Consider the following 22,346-nt stretch of genomic DNA (forward strand, 5'->3'; position numbering starts at 1 on the left):
TATTACAAACAACAATATGTGTTTATTATTATTTTAATGAATACAATATGTTCTTTGTACTGTTTTATACATTTATATATTAGTTCTAATAATTATTTTCTAATGGCACAATAAATAAATAACTTATTCTATAAATTAAATAAAAACATTTGTATATATTTATATATATATATATATGTGTTAGTTATCCATCGGCTAGTAATAAAGTCGTTGGTCTACGGAGGACTCGGGTGAAGACATTTTCGGTTAATTATAAATATACTGCTAATTTACGTGTCAATCTCATATACATTGTCCGTCGTGTTTGAATCTGAGATCTGAAAAAATATTACAAACGATGTTTTATACTTGTAATACGAATCTTCAATAAATAAATATACAATGAAATTTACCTTTCTTTTCTTTTCGTTTCGTACACCAAAGAGACTCGATCGACGTGTAAGTTACATCGTCCGTTCCGCAGACAGGTTGACCACTGTCAATCAGCGGTGTCTTAACAAGAGCGCAAGGATCATATTTTTTAGAACATCTACCCGTACTGACTGCTGTTAAATCTGAAATTATTTTATTGTCAGTATTTTTATTTATTTTGTATGGTCGTTTAAATCAACTTACATTTATCGTAGTTGGTTGAACAGTGTAAATGTTCGTATGAGCGATACGTCACTCCGTTCGATCCACAGATGAGAGATGTGGACTCCATCTCGTTCTTATTGATCTTCTCCATGTGAAGACAAGCGAGTTGTTTTAAAGTGCCGCATTCACCGGGCTTCGCAGCACATTTCCCCTCGAATTCTAAAAAGTAGATAGTAATATTAATAGCTACTGATGAATGCGAATGAGCATTTTTTTGACTCGAGAGTTTTATTTATCTCCAGTTAAAGAAGGTGAATCACAATAGCAGAGTCTATTTAAGAAAGTCGCATGAACACAAAGCTTCACCACATATGACATATTGTCATTTTTATGAGACATTTGCAATCATAAGTCACCTTCCTGCACCTGGAACTGCTGAAAAATGGATAAATAAACCAATGCAGCAACTGATATGATAGATCAGGGCCGATCTACTGTCGCTATCTATTGGTAAAAATTCTGATTAAATATGTTTAATATGTGCTTATGCTTTTAGACAACTTGACTTTAATTAGGTTATTGGGTCGATTGGCTTCAGTATATTCTTAAAATTGTGGATAAATAATTCGTTAAATGAAAGAAGTTCTAAGAAAACAACTATTATAACGGTATGTACCATTAGGTTTAAGTTAACCTGAAGTAACCTAGGCGCAGTAAATATTGATTTAGTTTATCAAAAGTTTTTTTAAACGCTATTCTGTAAGAAACATCTTTCCAGTATGAGCATACACGTGCATTGCGAAGTTGAATAAATATCTGCATTTGTGCCAAATGACGTAAACGCAAACAGACGACTGCACGAGTAAATTTGCTCAACTTTTAGTAGATAATGTGGCCACTCAAAGAACATCAGAAATAGATATTGAATAATATGAAGTGGCCATTATGCGCTCAGTTTATGTAAACGAATAAACATCTTAAGCATGGAGCTGCAATAGATTCGATAATAGAAGAACATTAATTGGCTGTATTGCTATTAATGTACTTCTTAAGCGTTTCGAGCGTAGGGGTTGCTAAATTTGGTTGGCGCGCATGAAATGTCGTTTTTATAATGATATTTTTCAGATACAACTAGCAATGATATCAATTAGGAAAAAAAACATATTTGACTTTATAAATCAAAGGTTGTATATATTAATAGCATCTTTGCCGATGAGAAGAGAGCAAAACCTTTTCTACCCTCTTCTCCTATCGTCTAAAGAGCCAATTATGTTTGATGGGGCTCAAATAAGCTATTCTGTACATTTTATAATAATAAAAATAAACAGTTTTACTGTCTAGTGGATTCCGTAAATATATGTACATAACATCGAATCGAAGAGATTTAATATCTGCAATGCACTCTAGAAATGTGTGGACATGTTTTATGAACATATTTGCGGTACCATTGCTAGCGAGCTTTTTAATATCGTACGCAATTGCGTTTCGGAAATCCGTTATAGGATTTGGTCGCTACAATTTTTAAAATTGTATTTTACACCTTGTTTTTATATTAAAATAGTGGTAGAATACAGCGTTCCGCAAAAATAGATTGAAGAATATGTTGATGTTAAATCCTCTCAAAATTGAACTGTAAGAGATATGCCTTAAACAAAAAAATATTATATCTGATTTTCTTAGATCTTAACAACTATTTCGAAAAATAAATTCTTAAACTGATTCATTAATCTAGACCAGAGGTTCCCAAACTTATCTACCGCCCCCTTTTTAGGTAGGAAAATGCTCAGCGACCCCCTAGAAATCTACTTTCTTTAAGTGAACATAAATATACAGTTAAATTTATTTATTTATTCAATTTTTCGTTGTAATCTGACAGATGAAAGTCCAATGCGTTACAACGGGGTAAATCTATACCAACTGAGTAAATCAATCAGATGTAATGAATACATATAATTAAGTATTAACTACCAGTCTTGGAATTGGTAACATCTATATTAATAATTATAAATTATTATGTGTAGTATAATTTATAACCAATAGATGTCACTGCAGCTGGGGACGGTTTTTTATTAATGGCGCATTTTTTTATAAATAAAAAATCAAGTGCTGCTGCCGGGGCTCGAACCCGCAACCTAAGAGCTACTAATGTAAGACGTTATGGACTATGCTATTCCGTCTATTTTGGAATATGGCGGTTTCTTGTATGCGAGCAGTGCAGTGAGACTATGCATTTTTGTTTTTCAATGTTTTTATTCCACTTCGCAATTATCTCGAGAAATTTTGATAAATAAAAAAATATATGTAATATATAATATACATAGTTTATAATTATAATTACACACTATATTACTTGTAGATATTTTTTTTTTGTTTTTATTTTTAAAATATTTTTTCCAATATTTAAATATGTAAATTATATTATTCGTTGTAATTAAAATATATAATAACTTGAATGGTAGAACATTTATCATTTATTAAAACATATTAGTAGATACATTATTACACATTATTCTTAAAATAACTTTTTAAAAAACACAACTAGGTAAAATGGAATTATCCATCATATTTCTATATTTTTTGTTAGGAAATTTTCGGCCGTGAATTTTTTTCGTATCGTGTCAATGTTGGTTTAATTGACAACATGGCATCAAACAAGCACTGTAAGTTGTTTGTTCTCTTACCCGTCGATTCAAATATTATGAATTATTTCCCCAATAATTTGGTAATCGGTTTCTTTTTATCTAATTATGAATGCAGTTTTAGATTTCCAAAGCAAAGATGTGGCTGATTACAATTTTGCCATTCATATACTTCTGACCTCTATTAAAAGCATGCATATTTTCAAAGATCTGGCACGGAACCACCCTGTTCTTACGCAGCGATATAAATGCAGCGGTTTTAAATTTTTTAATTTTTAACAAAAATAGACTCTAAGGCTGTCATTTTTCAGAAATAATTTGTAAAATATTGTTGTTGATAAGACTAATAAGACTACGTGGTCGTACATCCACAAGTGTTGAACATCGTTCGGGACGTCCACTTGAGGTGACTACGCTAGAAATGATCGACGAAATCCACGATATGGTCTTGAGTGATCGTCGTGTCAGAGTGCGCGAGCTTGTTGAGGCCACTAGCATATTTTGCACATACAATTGGGTACGAAAAAGATATCGGGAAGTTGGGTGCCGCGTTTGCTCACAGTGCAGAATAAACCCAATCGTGTGGTCGATTCAATGACTGGTTTGGCGCTTTTTCGTCGTAATTCTAACGAGTTTCTGCGTCGATACATAATCGTATATGAAACATAGATTCACCATTACACTCCAGAGACAAAGGAACAGTCGAAACAGTGGGTTTCTGGAAATGATCCGGCTCCATGCAAGGGGAAGACGGTGAAATCGGTCAGCAAGGTGATGGACACGTTTTTTTTATCCACATTGACTACTCGGAAAAAGGACGAACGATAAATGGAGAGTAATATGCATTGTTATTGGACCAGTTTAATAGAAAAATCATAAAAATATGCCTACATTTGGCCAAGAAGAAAGTGCTTTTCCATTAAGAAAATTCATGGGTACACACTTGTGCAGTTTCGAAGGCGAAAATACATTAATTATGCTTCGAATTTTTGCCGCTAAAAGGATACTATTTTGAAAAATAAAAACAAATCAACACAATCTCCTTTTATGTAAGGACATTCATCTTTAATATTTCAATATATTTTAATTTAAAACTACTACAAACTACCCTATTTTGTATTTTTTATTTATTTCTCACTCTAAATATTTAACATATTTCTTATTCTAGATAATATACATATTTTTCAACTAATAAATAAACAATAAACGATATATTTTAAACAGTGATGGCACTTAAAATTAAACGTATATATCAGATTAAGACATATACTTTTAAATGCTGTCTGAACAAAGCAACATAAACAGCGAAAAATATGCCATCAAAACATTGCAAGAATGTAAAGAGCTTAAATTATATATGCAACTTAAATATGGGTCTTGATTGGACTATAAGTTATACTATTTAACATAAATATATATTGCCTTATTATTATTGCCAGCATTTTCCTATATGAAGCACACAAAAAGTAAAAATAGAAAAAAACTTCTATCAAACCAGATAGACATGCACTGGTATATAAATTTCTTGTTGTACATTGAAAATCATACTTTTGAGGAAGCGTTCTACAATCTTTAATCTAGTTGTGCGTAGCAGATTATCTTTTCGCAAATGAATGAACTTCGCAATTAACCAGATTAGTGATTGACACGACCATTAGAAACATACTCTGTTAAGACCTAGTCTCTATCATTTTACGTGAACCTCAGTGGAAACTATAGTGTTTTTAACTGATTAAAATTCGTTTTCATCTTCCCCAATCTTGTATGTTTATTTTTCGAATACCTCTCGTACATCGAAATATAAAATTAATATATAAATTACGTTAATAATATTGTAATAAAAACGCGGTATCTCTTAATGAAGATTCTACTGAGACAATCCATTAAAATTCTGATTCAGTCGATAATAAAATCCATTAATGGCCGTCCTTTGAAGATAACGAGCCGATGCAATGTCGCCCGTCGATAATTTTGCATCTTTGTCGATAATTCAGCTCATTTTGTGCGACTCGTAAATTAGCGTAGTAATAATGAGCGTTCAATGTACACAAACATTGATTATTAAAATTAGCATATGGTTTTGCGGCGTTGTTTAAACAACATTAAAGTTATTGAGGCGCCAGTCAGAGTTTGCAATTTGTGTAAGGCACGAACAGCACCTGGGGATAGCATGAGCAATGATAAATTAAAACATAGTTTTCTATTTACTTATGTAAAAGTTAACGGTATTTAATAATAAATATAAACATTCTATATTGATAGATATTAAAAGGTTAACTCCAACGTAAATTGTGTTATCAGTGCAATTTTAATTAACATGGTAAATTGTATGATCACTATCCACATTGAATTGATAATTAATTGCAAGAACAGTTTGTGTATAATCAGAGTTGCAAATCAGGCTAATATAATTATTTTTTTAATAATAATAATATAAGCACTACAATATATATATATATAGTAAACAAATTTATCAAAAACTATCTAAACAAAATAAATTTCATTAGAACTATTGCTAAAGAGTATATTTGTAGCAAAATTCTTGTAAATAATTATGAATATATCTCTCAGATCAATAGAATTTAAAAATAAATCAATGCTAAATGAGATACCTTCAAGAGATAATAATATTCGATTTCAGATTTAATTTACATAATTTTAAAAGATAAATTGAAGACCACCTTAATATAAGACTGATCTTATCTATGTATATATGAGAAATTTCTGGAATCCAGTTCTTATCTTAGGGATACAGTTGCAGTGTCAAGAATGAGCAGCTTCTTTTGAACACCGATGACAGCGACATTTGGTATGTGTAATGCAAACACAGAGCTTTTATTGCAAGCGTCAGAAGCTCGCCAAAATGACTGACGGTTATCTTAATTGCAAGTCAGATTTTTTTAGTACATTTTCGTTTCGTTTGATCATCGCAAACAATATAGACTGATTGTGCAAATCTTTCAAGTGCTCATCGATGCACTTGGACAACACGGATCACAATCGTGACGAGATGACAATGGTTATAGCTTGGACGTCACTCCTGAAAATAGCCAAAGACGAAAAAAGACTGCATCTCGTGATCTTGAGCTCGGTGGAGCAAATTTGTTCCGCACGATCGCCGAATATGTCAATGTTGTTTAATTGACGGCGAGTGGGTTAAATGGCGTGAAATTGAATGACAGTAATGAGGTTATATTTATTTATTTCCCAAGTTGCTTGTAATAAATAGGAATAGTAGTGTTATTAAATTTTTATGTTTCATGTGGAAGATTTTTAATCAACTTAAAATTAAATTAAATATTAATTGAAATAAGTATAATTAGAATCAAAACATTTTTCCATAAATCACAATATAAAATATTTTTTTACGTAATTATAGCATTTCAAATTAGTAATGATTAATGTTAAGCTGCGTCTACATAAAAACCCAGCTCCTAGAGTAACGAATGAAGTGAGTCGCGAATGAATAATAAATATTTTATAAATGATTTTAAACTTACATAAATTCATTTAATAAATGCATTATAAAAAATGGCTATTATATATTACTTAAAATATTTTCAATTGATTTTCACCGGATATGATTGAAAACTCTGTGAATTGCTGTATGAAAGTTTTGTGCAGACAACAGGGTCACTTTCAGAACAGAGAGAAAAAAATATCACAATAGAAAAACTACATTTATATCATACAGCCAATAGCTGCATTTAAGATTTTCACTTATTGTCGTAATACTGTTATATATTAAGATTCATAGTATATCACTTAATGAAACACTATGAATTTGAATGAAATCAAAATTTTACTTCCCACCCTTTGAAAAAGCTGCAACGACGTCCCTGATTTCAGCTAGGAATATAATTTTTACAAATAGTAAACTTGTTACATGCGTAATAGTTTATTGATTCGACATTTTCTAGCAATTTATAAGGAATGCTATAAGTGGATTTAGTTAAAAATTGCTTTAATAAATTAGTAGCAAAGCTACCTAGTTGGTTTCGAAACCATATAATTGCTTATGAATATTTAATATTTATATTTACATAACATTTTCTGATAGGATATTTTATCTTCTATTTCACACAAAACAATTAAAAATACCTCTTGCTCTTATTCCACAAATTAATATAATATTTAGTATTTTGACAAAAAAATACAGATAAGTACTTTTGTGATTTTTACCATTTGTACTTTACCATAATATAGATAAAAAACATGATAATTACTGGAATGTTTCAGATCATTTGAAGGCTAAAATCTACATTTTATTGTTGATATTTTGCTCCGAGTAATCGGAGTTTCAGAATCCAATTTTATAATAAATTCAATCTACAAATTGATAATTATATCGATTGATATTTTAATATTTTTCTCAGATTTACAGACTTATTATGAGTATTTTTTTAAATACAATACAATAATGATATAAGTAGAAAATAAGATATCAATTGAAAAGTCGTAGGATAAAATTCCATACAAGCAACTTTTTTTTATCGTGCTTGTAAATAATATATTAAACGCATATTATACAAAATTTATTAACAATGAAATAGTTAGATTAGCAAATATGATTAAAAATAAAATTTAAACTAGTTTCGTATTCGTTAAAAAAATAACGAATAAGTAGAAAGTTGATATATATTAAACATATTCATATGCCATAGTTCGATTTAAATATTTATGAGCTAATACATCTTTATAACTACTTAAGAAATTAAAAAAAATATATATTTTTATATTTATAGATATTTATAATTAAAAAATTGTGGGGAGTCGATTTATTTGGTTGCAAAGTTAGGCGGCACTCTGGTAAGCAGCGGCCGGCGGGGCCTCGTCCGGCAATCATTCGTATTATTTGCAATAACTGTGTGATTATTAACTATAATGTCAATAAAATACTACTGCAGTGGCTTATTATGTGTGTAATTACCTACCGCTACAATTAATGAATAAATTGAACCAACTTTAAAACTATTATTAAAATATTTATAATTTAACTCGCGACTAATTTTGTTCGTTTAGACAATTACGGGTATTTTCATCCCAGTTAAAGTTTTTTTTATTTCGCCTAATCTTGGATTGCATTTAATAATAACTTTATCATGGTCGAAAAAAGATGACGACGACGAGACGATTTACGTGACGCAAATACGTTTTTGAATCACTTCATAACATAAACTAACAATGTAAAAAATAGTGTGTGGCAAATAATATCACTCGACTTTGCAGTGCATTATACTGAAAACGTAGTATCTGCTATGTTCAGAAATCATAGTTAGTAGTCGGCGTAAATTGATTTTACCGATTCTTTCGATAGATCAATTCATAGATTATTTTATTGCTATTCTAAAAAAAGTTGAAATGCGATACGAACCACAAACGTTTTATTTTATATTATTTTTTTTTATCAAATTGTAGCTAATAAAACCAGTAAATTACACATTAAATAATAAAATAATTTATATTATTGAAATTAACGTATTTTAAAAAAATGTAATTTTTCATTTAAATATCATATATTACGTTATATAAAAATTAACGATGATTATTTTCCATTACAACTGTGGAGGCAATGTTTTGTATTAGGATCATTACCCGGTGTTGGCCATCGCTAAGAGGTCAAGTCCAATGCTACCAAACTAGTTATTTGACATAGTTGCATTGATACGAATCACTATCGATGAGCTAATTGGCAAAAGTACAAGTGTATTCTTATCAGGTGATGCTATTATGATTTATATGTCAACAAATCAAAGGAGGCAGGTATTAGAATGAGTTTATAACGAAATATTTAGATTAATAAGACTTGATAAATTATTAAACAGGAAGATTCATAGATTGATGAGAATTATTCTTACTAGGACGGTGACAGATGTATACGTAGGGGTTGGCGTAAGTCAGGTTGTTCTGTCCACAGACTGGGTTCCATTCGAAGCGATTCTTAGATGTGTGGCACGCGATCCTGCGCCCCATTGCTCTGCGCACTTCTCGAATTGTACAGCCTCCGTAATGCAGTACTCTTAGCTCTGTAAAATAAATTAATAATATTATTATTAGTATTTAAATTAATCATTTTCAATCTAATTACATAATCTTCAAATTTAATAAATAAAAAACGTATTAATCGTAATTAAATGATTCCTGTTTTTAAAACAGATTCAAAACTGCAATAGCATTTCTAAGTCATTTTACCAAAAATATCTACTTATTATAAGATCCGATTTGACTTAAGTTATCCTGGTTTGTAATTGATTTTGATAAATGGTGAATGGGCTTATCTTGACCAATTAGACCGAACGCCCAATATCCGCCCCCTAATTTACGTCCTTAATTTATACGTATGTCTTCTGGTGCGTGTATATTTTTACAGGTTGTTAATTCATGTTCATAAATAAGTATATTATCTAGAGGAAAGCCTCTAAATAACTCTTTTACTTAACTTTAAACTATAATTATGGTTTGTTTTTGTAAAAATAATAATTTATAATTAATTATAAAGATGTCACCGATTCCTAGACTTTCAGTACGGTTGTTAACATTTATTTGCAGGAAGTAGCTGGACCGAAATCCAGAATTAATCCCGATCTTTGCAGACGACTGGATTCTTTAGACGCAGACAAGTCTACAAGGACATTATGTATATGTTATACTTTAATTATGAAGTTGTTTAAAACCTTGGTCGGGACATTAGCAAAACTACTTATAATGTACAAACATACAAAGCTTTTTGTATTTAATTCTAAAGTAAGTATATTTGAAATAGCTACAGTTAATTACATACATACATTTTCATTGTATGAGCTAATAGTATTTTTTTTAATTTATCAAAATATAAAGTATATGAAATTTGTTGATTCTATTGCTTTATTATGAATCATGAATAAGAAAGACAATCGAAGATCATCAAGTACTTAATTAAAAGCAATCAAGAGCTCACAAAGTACATAAATCCAACTTTGCAGAAACCATTAACATCTTTAATGACAATTGCAAGGAAACTACCTTGTAAAATATATAATAGAACAAAGCAGCCACCGCTTCTCATTGACGATTCGATCATCGTCCATCGTGTCATCTGTTATGTCATGTCACCTACGAGGTATCGTGTCATCATATATAACTGCACACCGCATCGAATGCGAGCAATAAATCAGTCAAACCGCACTGATAAAGATGCACCAGAACGATCGAATATCTAAAAGCTCTTTACAGATACATTACATATGTTTTTGACGTCACGTTGCATTCCAGTATATAAATGCGTTTATGAATTATGGAGCACAATTATATCATTTGTTCTAGTATATGTATCAAGGTTAGTGGTAGTCATATTTCAACCAGATTGATAGTCGTAATCGATATTTTTGTTATAGTGTAGTGTGAAATGGGGTTGTCAACAGTACCTATATAAAGTTGTTAAATATCTGAAATTTGAGAAAATATTTATTTAGGCAATATTTACAAGGTTTGTGCCAAGTTTTTGAAAAGTGACAACCCTAGATGGAGCGCGGTTAATAGAAGAATTTCTGTATATTATGTGTCAAGTGCAACAAGTGCTTTGTTATGATTTATGTGAGAGATCAATCAAGTTGCTTTAAGCAAATAACAAAAAATATAGTATACAGCAGGGATGACCATTCTTTTATTTCGAAAAAATATTTGTTCTACCAATAATATATTGTAGAAATCGCTGACTGAAGTGAGTAAGTGTAAAAAACTGAATATAATAACAAAGAATTTAAGATATTAGCTGTAATGCCTTATTATTTTTATGTATTATTTTATAAATATATTATCAGAAATGAATGACTGATAAAGGAAGTTTTATGCAGTCAGCTTACTATCAGTATTTTGCAGTCATATCAGATACAAATATTCCTTTATTCTTCATTGTCATAAATTAGAAGCTAGATTATATGTATGTGTATATTTTACAACTCTGACATTTACCACTTAAATACATTATTGCAGTCAATTTGAGTAAACATTTTGTATTATTTTACTGTCTTTTATGTAATATGATTCTAACTCAAATTCCTTCGAACATCACTGTACGCTTAGCTATGAAATTGTAATACTATTTATTTCTTCAGCTATAAAACTAACTTTTTTTAAATTTAGAAGTGTTAAACGTTTTCTGCTACAAACTTATTCAAATTCAGAACAAAGAGATACGTTATTTTACTCTATTTACTTACAATGTAATGCGAAACATTCTATAGCATTACGGATTAAGTACTTTTAACAAAAAAAGTAGTAAAATTATATGCTGCTCTCATCTGCCATTTTACAGAAGTGAAACGAAAATATTATGCGGTGGTCTTTAAATGACAGTTCTTAAATTTTGTACGCCACCAGCGAATTTTGGTTCAAAGTTAAAGCCATAATGTTCCGAGTGTACGTATACTAGATCATCAGTTTCACTTATATGGATCAGTGAAATAATAAATGTATTTTTTGATACATTATAACTGAGCTAGTTCAACTTATATTTATACTAATAAAAAAAAAATGCGATTTAACAGGGATTTACTTTAAGAGATATGTCCATTTAAATAAATACTTTGTTCCATAAAAGAATTTGTTTGTGCAATACAATAACATTTTTTGTAGTGGGCAATAAAATGAATGATTTGCGCATTGAAATAATATAAAAATGCGCATTCAATTGCATTTATACAATTGAAAATATATCTTCAGTGTAACAATTAAATTCAACTTTAAGTATAGTCAATATATAATAACGAGTGCGAAAATTGAATAATATAAAGTGTATTAAGAAAAAAATAAATAATATGAGTGTAATATAAGACTAGAAACTGTAATTTTAATGACGATTTAACAATACTACTACCGCGTAAATGTCAACAACGAGCTAGATATAAATTTGCGATGTAAATTATTTATATAAAAACATAATATTGTTGCTATGCAGTTTTATTAACAAAAATATACGATTGATTGAGCAACATAGCCAACGTGACGCATTGGAGAAACCTGTAAAATCATCATATTTAGATTTGTAATAAGAAATACATTTGTATGGATTGACATACGTAAGTAAAAAAATAAGAAAAACAAAGAGCATATCTATGAGTCATAAAAAATACAGATGTATTTTTGTACTTTCATAGGAAATTATAAGTTTTAAAAAATATTTTTGGGAGTAAATCATGCTCATTATCCTCTTAATTAAAACATACTAAATATTGGCGCAGATAATTAAAAAAAAAACAGTATTTAATTTTAAGTAAATAGCATTTTATTTATGCCTAAAATAAGATAATTTAAATGCTCAATCTTCTTATGTGATACGTAATAAAAAATATATATTTTAAGGACCACCAGCGATAATCAGCCAGTTAAAATGTATACTCCTTATTGAAATGGACGCATTAGCAGTGAGAAAAAGATTGGTGCAATACGCGTTAAAAGCGCAATAAACAAAACTGCGTTAGTCTTTATACGACACACCGTATTTCGTAAGCGACAATAATATATTAGAGTGGATAAGGTAAAAGCATCCCCTATCGGCCGCTTGATATCTTTACAAACTAACAAAAATGTGATACATTGCCAAACGGAATGCAAAATGATAAGACCTGCAATCGATATATTCTAATAAGAAAGCAGTAGGAAATAAACAAATTATTTACATCCCCAAATATGCGTAATTAGCCGTTCTCATCGAGAGTGGACGAGCGAAAAATCAATCATATACAAATGCATGTGTAGCACATGTATATTAGCTTTCATTAGTACTTAAAAAAAAATCCACCTGATAATACTGACTTAAGACACGTTTTTACCCAAAGTCACACTAATTGGAGTTAGGGCAACCATCGATAGAATCTAAGAAAGTCTAGAAAGCAACCGCTTCCCTCTTCACGTCAAGCCTGATCCATCTATGACGTCCGAAATTCAAAGTTTAACTTGATATTTGAAAATGATTAGATTCTTTAGACACGGACGAGGCTAAGATAACATATTTGTACAAAATGTACTTGGACTCAATTTTCCATATATAAATATAAATAAAAAAATATTATTTTTCCATTAATGCATTTGCTACTTAACACTTTATTGTACTACTTAACACAATTTCCATATTCATGAAAAAATGTTATCTATCGTTGTAGCTATAATTTATAATCCTCTTAAATATCTACCGATTTTTTAATAGGGTTAATAGTTACTTTGATTTTAAATGCTTTCATATGTAATACTTTATCGGCGCCAGAGTGATTTGTTACATCAGTAAAGTACTCTCCAGGAAATCGATCCGTAGGCACTCGACCATTACAAACGCCATTTCATACTAGGAAGAGAGATCTATCTGGATAGAAGATAGATGAAATCAAAGCGGGTTCACCGCACACTCGGTGGTCAACCTGAATCGCAATGCCTTGAGATAGTTGAATATAAAAAATGTCACACTCGCATTCCTGAGCAGATGAGGTGAGCAGATTGTTTGGTCGTGAGACAGATGTGTTGGCAAATACAATGGATCGTAGAAGAGGAAGTGCTGTGAAAAGACCACTCCTTTGGCGATAGTACCTCTTTGACAGAACGCTATTGACGTGACGCTATGGAAGACAAACGGTCTTTGAAGAGTTGGGTATGAGAAGTCGTGACATGTCTACAGATAAACGAAGAAAACCTATACAATCGGTCGGTCTGATGACCTATTTCCTATACACTTTAAATTTGTCCTCAAGGTACAAAATTTAAAATAAGTTTACAGCATACAATGATGGTCAATTTAAAAATACTGTTATGAATGAGTAAAATAATAACAATTCAAGCAAAACTTTACAGAGTTCAGATTATCATAATTAACTAGAAGGTTTTCGAATCGCGTTTGAGAGTAGTCAGAAAGCTTGTAGAGATTGGTGCAAAAGCCTTGGAAAAAATACTATTGTAATAATTTATCTGCTTTAATAAAAAAATACATTTCTGGTATAGTACATTAATGAAATAAGTATCTTTTTTAATACCCGTTTGTCCTTATTCCATATATAAAATGACAATAAAGTAACAATAGGCTATATATATATATGAAAATATTTGCATCAATATAATATTATGACATATTCGCATACATAATAACTTATTTTATTATGTTTACATATGCAATCAATTTTATCTCAATCCTTGTCTTCTAAAACGTCGCTATTACATAATTTAACAGCAGAGATAAAAGTATGCTAAAATATACATAAAACATATATGTAAAATATATTACTTTTAACTAAGTACTTATGTTGCCAAAAATATTAAAACTTGATAAATTTTGCAAAATAAAATTGACGATAGATAAAATAATGATGCAGAATAATTTTACATCTACATCTATTTATCTTTTCCCTGTGGCGAAAATGCTGTTGTACAATGCCTAAATATTAATATTTTTATTTATTAATATATAGTTATGGTATTTAAAATAAATTAAGGCACTGAGAGTCCTTGTTTCAATTTTAATAAATGCCAATGCTGAATGAGAGAAATGCTAAAGCTTTTTCGAGATTGTGACGTAGATCCTCGATCGAGATTTTGTGATGGTTCAACTGCTTTCACGTTGAGCAAGGTCGGCGACGGCAACGTTTCGTATAAATATGTACTTTTTTAATGACTATGTATGCGTGGATATGCCAACAGGCGCCTGGCGCTTCAATATCGGGTTAAACGAGTTGATTTAAATTTTATGCTATTAATCGACGATGATAGTAGGCGATGTCAATTAAACTGAAAATCGTTTTTTCTTTTATTAAAATAATCCACTTCAATAAACAACTTGTGCTTTTAAATGGATCGCTTAAAGTTCAATCATTTGTGATCTAAATGAAGCATTCAATTAAAGGTAATTTTATAGGATATGTATTATGCTCATACGTACAAAAACACAACTGTGTTATTCTCGTTCGATTGTCCTTGTCGTGACAAGGCAGTCGCTAAATTATACAGGTATTGACTGAAGCGATGAATGCTTCTCTCTTGGTCAATATTATGCCGCAGTGACACGAGTGGAGCATTCAAAACACATGCTAACAAAAATATATTTTAAAGTCGAGAGTTATATGTTTATTGTATTAAAAATATATTTTTTTTTAATTTATATGTATTTAAATATTAAACAAAATAGTCTTATTGATACAATAAAGATAATTTAAAAAAAATACCGCATGAGTAATGCTGTTGATTTGCAAACATTCCAAGGAAAACCCATTCCATGTTGATGCAAGACAATATAATTATGTTTTCAATTGAATAATGCTGACTGGAATTTTAGTTACAAACAAATTTTATTATCGATTTAATTAAAATAATAATGCATTACTCCATAACCTTGCGATGATCTTTGGGGCGATTGTGCGATAGCAAATTGGCAAATGTAAAATAGAGAATTTCGCGATTTATGCCAGAATATCTTGAATCTAAATTAATTTCTTTGTGCATAGCACTAAATATAAAATTTGAGTGTAAACCGTTGATCAGTTTTAGAGCTAGCTTGCCAACAAAATTAGTAACGGACAAAGAAACGTATTTCGAAGTCGCTTTGATGAAAATTTGAATGATGTTAATATTTTTAGCACTCGTATATTGGCTTGTAAGAGTTAGAATATTATAGAAGTTTAGAAGGGAACAAATTTATTATTTTTACATTTATTTTATAAAATGTTACTAATTAAACAATTTAAAATAAGATATTTTTTACTATAGAGCTGAACAAGCATCATAGTAATATTAAAATTGCAGTGTACAACAAGATTTTTTGTAAAATTACACGCTGATTTGGACTGTTTTTCATAAAAAAAAAATAGATTTTATTTTGGAAATACCATTGATTCTTCACGACTTGACAAAATAGTTCGAAATAATTTTAATTCCATTTTTGAGTATAAGATTTCATTATAAAAATAATTTTTCATTAGTATTAAAAGTTAAACTTTAGTTTATTTTAAAAAAAAAATTTTTGATTAAATGATTATTTTTTTTTATTAATAATTCTTACTAAGATCCTAAGATTAACCTTTAAATTAATTAAATATGTACTATATTATTTATTATCATAGTCTTTTAAATATTTTTTCAAAACATTTTATAAAAAAAAAACGAATATTTTGTCAAAGCAGTCAAGGCAAATTCTCTAGAAAACCGATTTTTTCGATATTAAATATATATATAAAAAACAAAAATTGTAAATAAAAGCTAATAAGTTCTACAGCTTTACTTATTAAGTAATTTTATATATATATGTATGTATATATAAATTAATTTATACAATTTTTATGCCAAAATACAGTATTTATTTATATATTCATATTTATTTAACTTTCGTAAAAAATATATTATTTTTATACATTTTTAGAAAATACTATGACTCTATATAAAATGTGATATTTTCGGTGTTAAAATCACAACAAATTTGTACATTATTTATTTATAATGTAGTTATAAAAAATATAATTTTATAAATATAATTTCACCAATGCAAGGACATCATATCAGCTTTTTCCAGGGGGGGGGGGGGGGGTTGAGCAAAAGTTGGCCAGTCAGTGATCGTTTTTTTAAACTTTTATTTTATTAAAATTAGTATTTCATTAAATGACATGCATTTTTCTAGTCAAATTCAAGCAGGGGCATATGCCCATCCACCCTAATGATGTCCCTGCACAATATGAGGGTCCAAATATCTGTACAATAAATTTAAAGTTCATTCTAACCACCATTTCGAATAAACACAAATAAGTAAAGCCTAACAATAAAAAAATGTATTATTAATTGTAAATATTTCACGGACCACCTATTAGCAAATTCCTTCCGAGGAGTTAATCTTTCGTAACCGGAAAAAATACTCTTTGTTAGGAAAGGATGAGCGATAGACAATGTTTTTCACTTGTAAAGCCTAAACACATTTCATTGTTGTGTCCAAGAAACGATGCAATTGGCCTGCCAATATCCTAATTTATGAATCTATAGATTCATAATCTCGAACCAGTACTATAAAATATATGACACATGGTTACATAGAGGCAGATGCAAAAAGACGTTCCAGAGACTCACACACTCCAGACCTTTCAAGACCAGCTACTTAAACTCCACTACCATACATTTTGATATAAATACATATATGTGGTATTTTAAATATGTACATATGCTTAATACAAATAATTTATTATCAGCTCTAATTTTGACTGCAAAGTCTCACCCCTTCGGCCTTAAAACCCGAAAGTGGTTGATTTTGATGTGATTTAAACACGAAATTTTAATATGATACAAAACTCGGAAGTTTTAATCTTCTGATGTGAGTTGAACACCGAAACTAGTATTTAATCAACTAAAAGAGAGTCGTATTCGTATTTGTATCCTAGTACCTTTTTCTAGGAGTGTTGGGATACAATTTATTGCTTTTTTGGCGTAGCGTCTACTCAATGAAGCAGTTTGATAAGGGGCTTTCGACTGCGAGTGCCATAAAGAGTCGCTATCGCATCCCTTATTCTTGACCGTTGCGGTCAGAACGTTAGCACTTGAGAGCGCTATTCTTGCATAAGCTATCCAGCTTCAAAATGAGCTTGCCAAGCACAAGGTTGTTTTCGGCGATAGCCATGAAAAATAATATGTGGGATGGTGCTCATCTATTTAAAGTATAATTATAGTTTTTATAAAGGCCATCATGACGCAATAGGAAAACCTGTCAAGTCATGATGGCAAAATATGTAATATTTTTTTTATTAATATTATTTCGCTGGAATTTAAGATTTTTGTCACAAACATTTATGTGTAAAATTACACTCCGTCATTGCTAGTTTATATATTTATTGGTATCAACAAACTAAACGAAAAACATATTCAGTAAAAAAGTAAACGTTCTAGAATTAAACTTAATAATATTACATGCATCACTAAGATAAAAAACTATAATTTTGTGTAAAAATAATGTGCATATTTTTTGTAAAGATTTGCACACTGAAAATTTTACTTTTCCTTATTTAAAAATATAAAATATTTTCCAGAGGTCCAAAGTAGCTGTGAATAAATTAAATGCGAACTGTAATACATTAAATATATATTTTATAAATACGGATGTATCATATTTATAAAAAAATCTATTAGAGATGAAATGAATTTTAGTCAAAATTCGAAGATATCTAAAAAATACATTAACTAAAATTCAGATGTAATCAGTGTGTATTTTGCTTTGTACTTTATATAATTTAAAATATTTAGGGGCTCGTGTAAAGTAGGATTGAGTTAGTTATAGAAATTTAACAATATTTTAAATCAGAATTATTCCCATAAATTTTACGTAAGCATCCGTGTTGAAGATCACAATCTAAACGCCAAGTAAATAATCCGCGTCTGGCTAATGTCAACGGTCATGTCAGACATCGGCAATTTATTAAAACATCCGTAATTGATTGCGCACATAATAAAGGGCCCTACAAATTGATTCGTCGCTCGTGATTGATCCGAGTCATGATACTGAGCACCAAGGTTCCAGTTCTTGCGTCGTTAAGCACTCGATGGTTATCGTTTCATCGGATTACCCGTAGATATTGTGTTACTACAGCAAATAGTATTATGCTGTCATATAATTCCTTTCGTTATATATTACTTAAGACATTTAAATAATATTTTTTTGTGAATAACAATGATCATTAAAAATCGTTAAAAACTTATGATGATTTTTATGTATTATATAAAAATCTTAAGAATGGTTATATTTGTGTATAAATATTGTTGTAACATGACAAACGTTATCTTAAGGCACTAACGGCATTGTATATCAATACTTCAGACAATTATTCAACGTCTGTAAATCAGAGAAAATATGTTTTATCTATTAGGAATTATTTTATATTAGTACTTTTTGAAATGGTGAATTTCGTGTCCACGTAGTATCTTATTATCTAATTCATATGAATGTATCATACTAGCTATTAAATCCTCCTACTCTGCCTTATTTACCTCTAGACCTCTATTTCTGAAATTCGCCGAATTGGCCAATACCTCCCATTGTTTCTCGTTGCACAACTCCCCATCGACCTCTGGACCGGCGATTTGCATGATCTGCCGTTATAATAGTACGACTAACGGCCTGAATTCGTGCCCGCGTTTCGCTCGGAGCTTTTCACGTCTTCCACGGGATAATATGTAGTGCCACAATATTGTGTACGTAATTTTCCCAACACGCTAATAATATTTCACGCAGCTTATCTCGCAAAAGTCAACACACGATGATTTACGTGCACATGCCTAATGTGCGGAAAGCCATTGAAGAGAACACGGTCATAATTTAATGAAATATCTGATCTAATGGCAAACTGGTCAAAAAGTAAATAAATAAAACGAAGAAGGCTTTAGGCATTATAGAGCAGAATTGACGAAACTATATCACTGTTGTTTCTTTAGCGGTTTAATTGGCACGTATTGCAGTAGCACATAAACGGTCGTCAGAACGTCACTGTTCAGCTTAACTTACAATTTAAAAATTGAAGATTAAAAAAGGCACAGTTGACCTAGAAATGATAGCCAAAATGACGTGTGCAAATGTCACGTCGCTACTGCTCGCTACCGTTTGGTAGGAGTTCTTGTGACAAGACTAGCAAACAGACATATGTTTTTTTTAGATGATAAAATTTAACACAGCAAATAAAAACAACCAAGTCTAAAATTAAAATTACTTTTATTGCAAAAAGTTATTGCAAAAACTACAATTAATTCCAAAAACAAAAATGAACCTAAAGTTACTCTGTGCTAGTTATCATAGTTCCACCATTTATGGTGAAACATGTAAGGATCCCTAACTGTACTCACGCTTATGTGTAAAAATAATAAGTTTTTAAATATAAATAATTTTGAATTTGATAGTACAATTTCAAATATCAAATAGTCAGTTTATTTTAAAGTTCACGTTGAATTCTTGGGATTCAGGTCTGCTTAGTTGGACCATGTAAAATATCGGAGTATAGCAGCTGCTTTCTCAAGCTTCTCGATTTATTTCAAGTCCAAAGCCTTGTCCAAATTTTTGATCGTCTGGCCAATGCGATGATTTGGAGCGGAATCAGACTATTTATTATTGTCTAATTAAGACTGTATCTGCGTTACGGTGATTTTAAAATCAGTAAATTTGCTAACGTCACTATTCTATGGAAAGCTTAGTACCTGTTCGGTGAGGAAATGCATCACAATGATTCCCATTTTGCCCCGAGCTTTACATTTTTTTTGAAGACAGCTTATTTAATGCCAAGGATTTTAAACCGTTAAAGAATATCCTCATATTTAGGTATTCATTATGTCTGATTGACTAACCATTCGGTACATATTTACCCCGTTGTAACGCATTGGGCTTACGTTTATCAAGTTACAACGGATAAAAAGTATTTTAACAACGCATCAGTTGGTACATATTAACCCCGTTGTAACGCATTGGGTTTACGTCTGTCAGGTTACAACAGAAAATTAAAAAAAAATACAATTATTTGTTTTAGGCCAGTGATAAAAAAGCTACATTCTAATAGAATCCAAAGGACACAAATCAATCAATTAATCATAAAAATCCGAATTTCGTCGCAACGATTACGGGTGATCCTGACAAACATAAAGATAAATAAAATATTTAAAATTATGATTTATAGTATTGACTTAATTTATGAACCGATAAAGCTACATAGATATTACATTACTAAATATCAAAAAATCGTTTGTTTTAGGCCCAACGAGAAAAAAACTTCGTTCTTATAAATTCCAGATTTAAAATTATAAATACAATTATATTAATAGATTTAAACTAGCAATTTAAAAAATGCTATTCATATACATATGTACATTTGTACATCTCAAGAATGTGCATTAAAGAATTAACTTCGTCCCATAATAGATAGGCAAAATATATTAAATAATATTTTTTTTGATTAATTGAAAGAGATTTTTTAAATGTAAAGACAAAGAAATTATGTTTTCCAATATTTTCACACATTTTAATTACATAATGTTATAAATAGGGGAGAATATATTTTGTCATATAACATCTGTACTAAACGGTCTCTGAGGACACTGATAATATCGATATTCATTAGAGAGCTCGTAGAGATACCAACTTATTTTATGACGTGTTTGTAAAATTAATCAATAAACCTGTAAGTATCTGGTAATTTTAATTAAAAGACCTTAAACCCTCCTCATAACTCTAAGCTTGGAAGCTGTGAAGAGTCGCCAAGTATAATCGATGACACGTAAAATAACAACAGAAAATTGGTGGCAAATTGAGATCCTCAAATTTATATGATTTATAATTTAAGTCAGTTATGCAGAAATTGGTTCCATTTATTAGATGTATATAATATACAAATTACAAACTCAATAACTGGTTTGTTTTATAGCTAATCAAAACAATTAATTCTATAAAAAAAATTTGCTAATTAATAAGCTCTTCTCGCGTACTTTGTACACAAAACTGTGCCAATATGACGTCAATTATTTCCTAGAATATTTGTTAAAACTAAAAAACCGTCGCCAAATTTTACGCAATTTGTGATCGGCGCCTAAGTGGCGAGTCAAAAAGTATGGGCTAATTTGGAAAATAAACAAAGGTGCATAGCATACATAATAAATAATAGCATATAAATATTTTTTAAATATTTTAAATAATACTATGAATCATAAGTTAATATGTATTTAATGCTCCCATAACTAATGAATTAATCATCTATATCTATAAGACATATACTTATATTATATCAGCATGGTCATCATAATTTAATTAAGCTTACGCGATTTATTTGATTGATGATTTCACAACAGCTCTTCAATGTTACAACATAAATATCCACCATGTCTTAATGTGTAGGTTTAATTAATTATATGGTATTATTCAATTGAATAATCATTGTTATTTAATTAATTTTACTAACAATGACGTTTTCTATCAGCACAATGTTTATTACCATACATTATCTCATGATATTCGGCAAACAATAAAACTATGCCACTATGCCTGATCCAAGTTAAAAAATTATGTTTGCTCTATGACTATTTAGCAAATATAACTTTATCATTATAAATTACAACGAATTATCACATTACATTGTCGCTCGGTAGTTTTTTCTTTTACATAATTTATTTATTTTT

General features: G+C 29.8%; 1 protein-coding gene across 1 annotated transcript in view; it reads right to left on the reverse strand.

Annotated features, from left to right (window-relative positions):
- Window positions 1-239: 239 nt before the first annotated feature.
- Window positions 240-22,346, reverse strand: part of LOC148236946 (serine protease inhibitor dipetalogastin-like) — a 36,420-nt gene continuing 14,313 nt past the window's right edge. Inside the window, exons 5-8 of the mRNA XM_088182098.1 lie at window positions 9,074-9,241; window positions 616-795; window positions 393-554; window positions 240-317 (exon numbers count right to left, since the gene is read on the reverse strand). Coding sequence (XP_088038224.1) covers window positions 283-317; window positions 393-554; window positions 616-795; window positions 9,074-9,241 — 545 coding nt within the window. The 3' untranslated portion in view covers window positions 240-282. The remainder of the gene's footprint in view (window positions 318-392; window positions 555-615; window positions 796-9,073; window positions 9,242-22,346) is intronic.

This window comes from Plectrocnemia conspersa, unplaced genomic scaffold (assembly GCF_051122295.1).
Source record: "Plectrocnemia conspersa isolate PC_06_02 unplaced genomic scaffold, ASM5112229v1 ptg000003l, whole genome shotgun sequence".
In the NCBI taxonomy this organism is placed as follows: Eukaryota; Metazoa; Arthropoda; class Insecta; order Trichoptera; family Polycentropodidae; genus Plectrocnemia; species Plectrocnemia conspersa.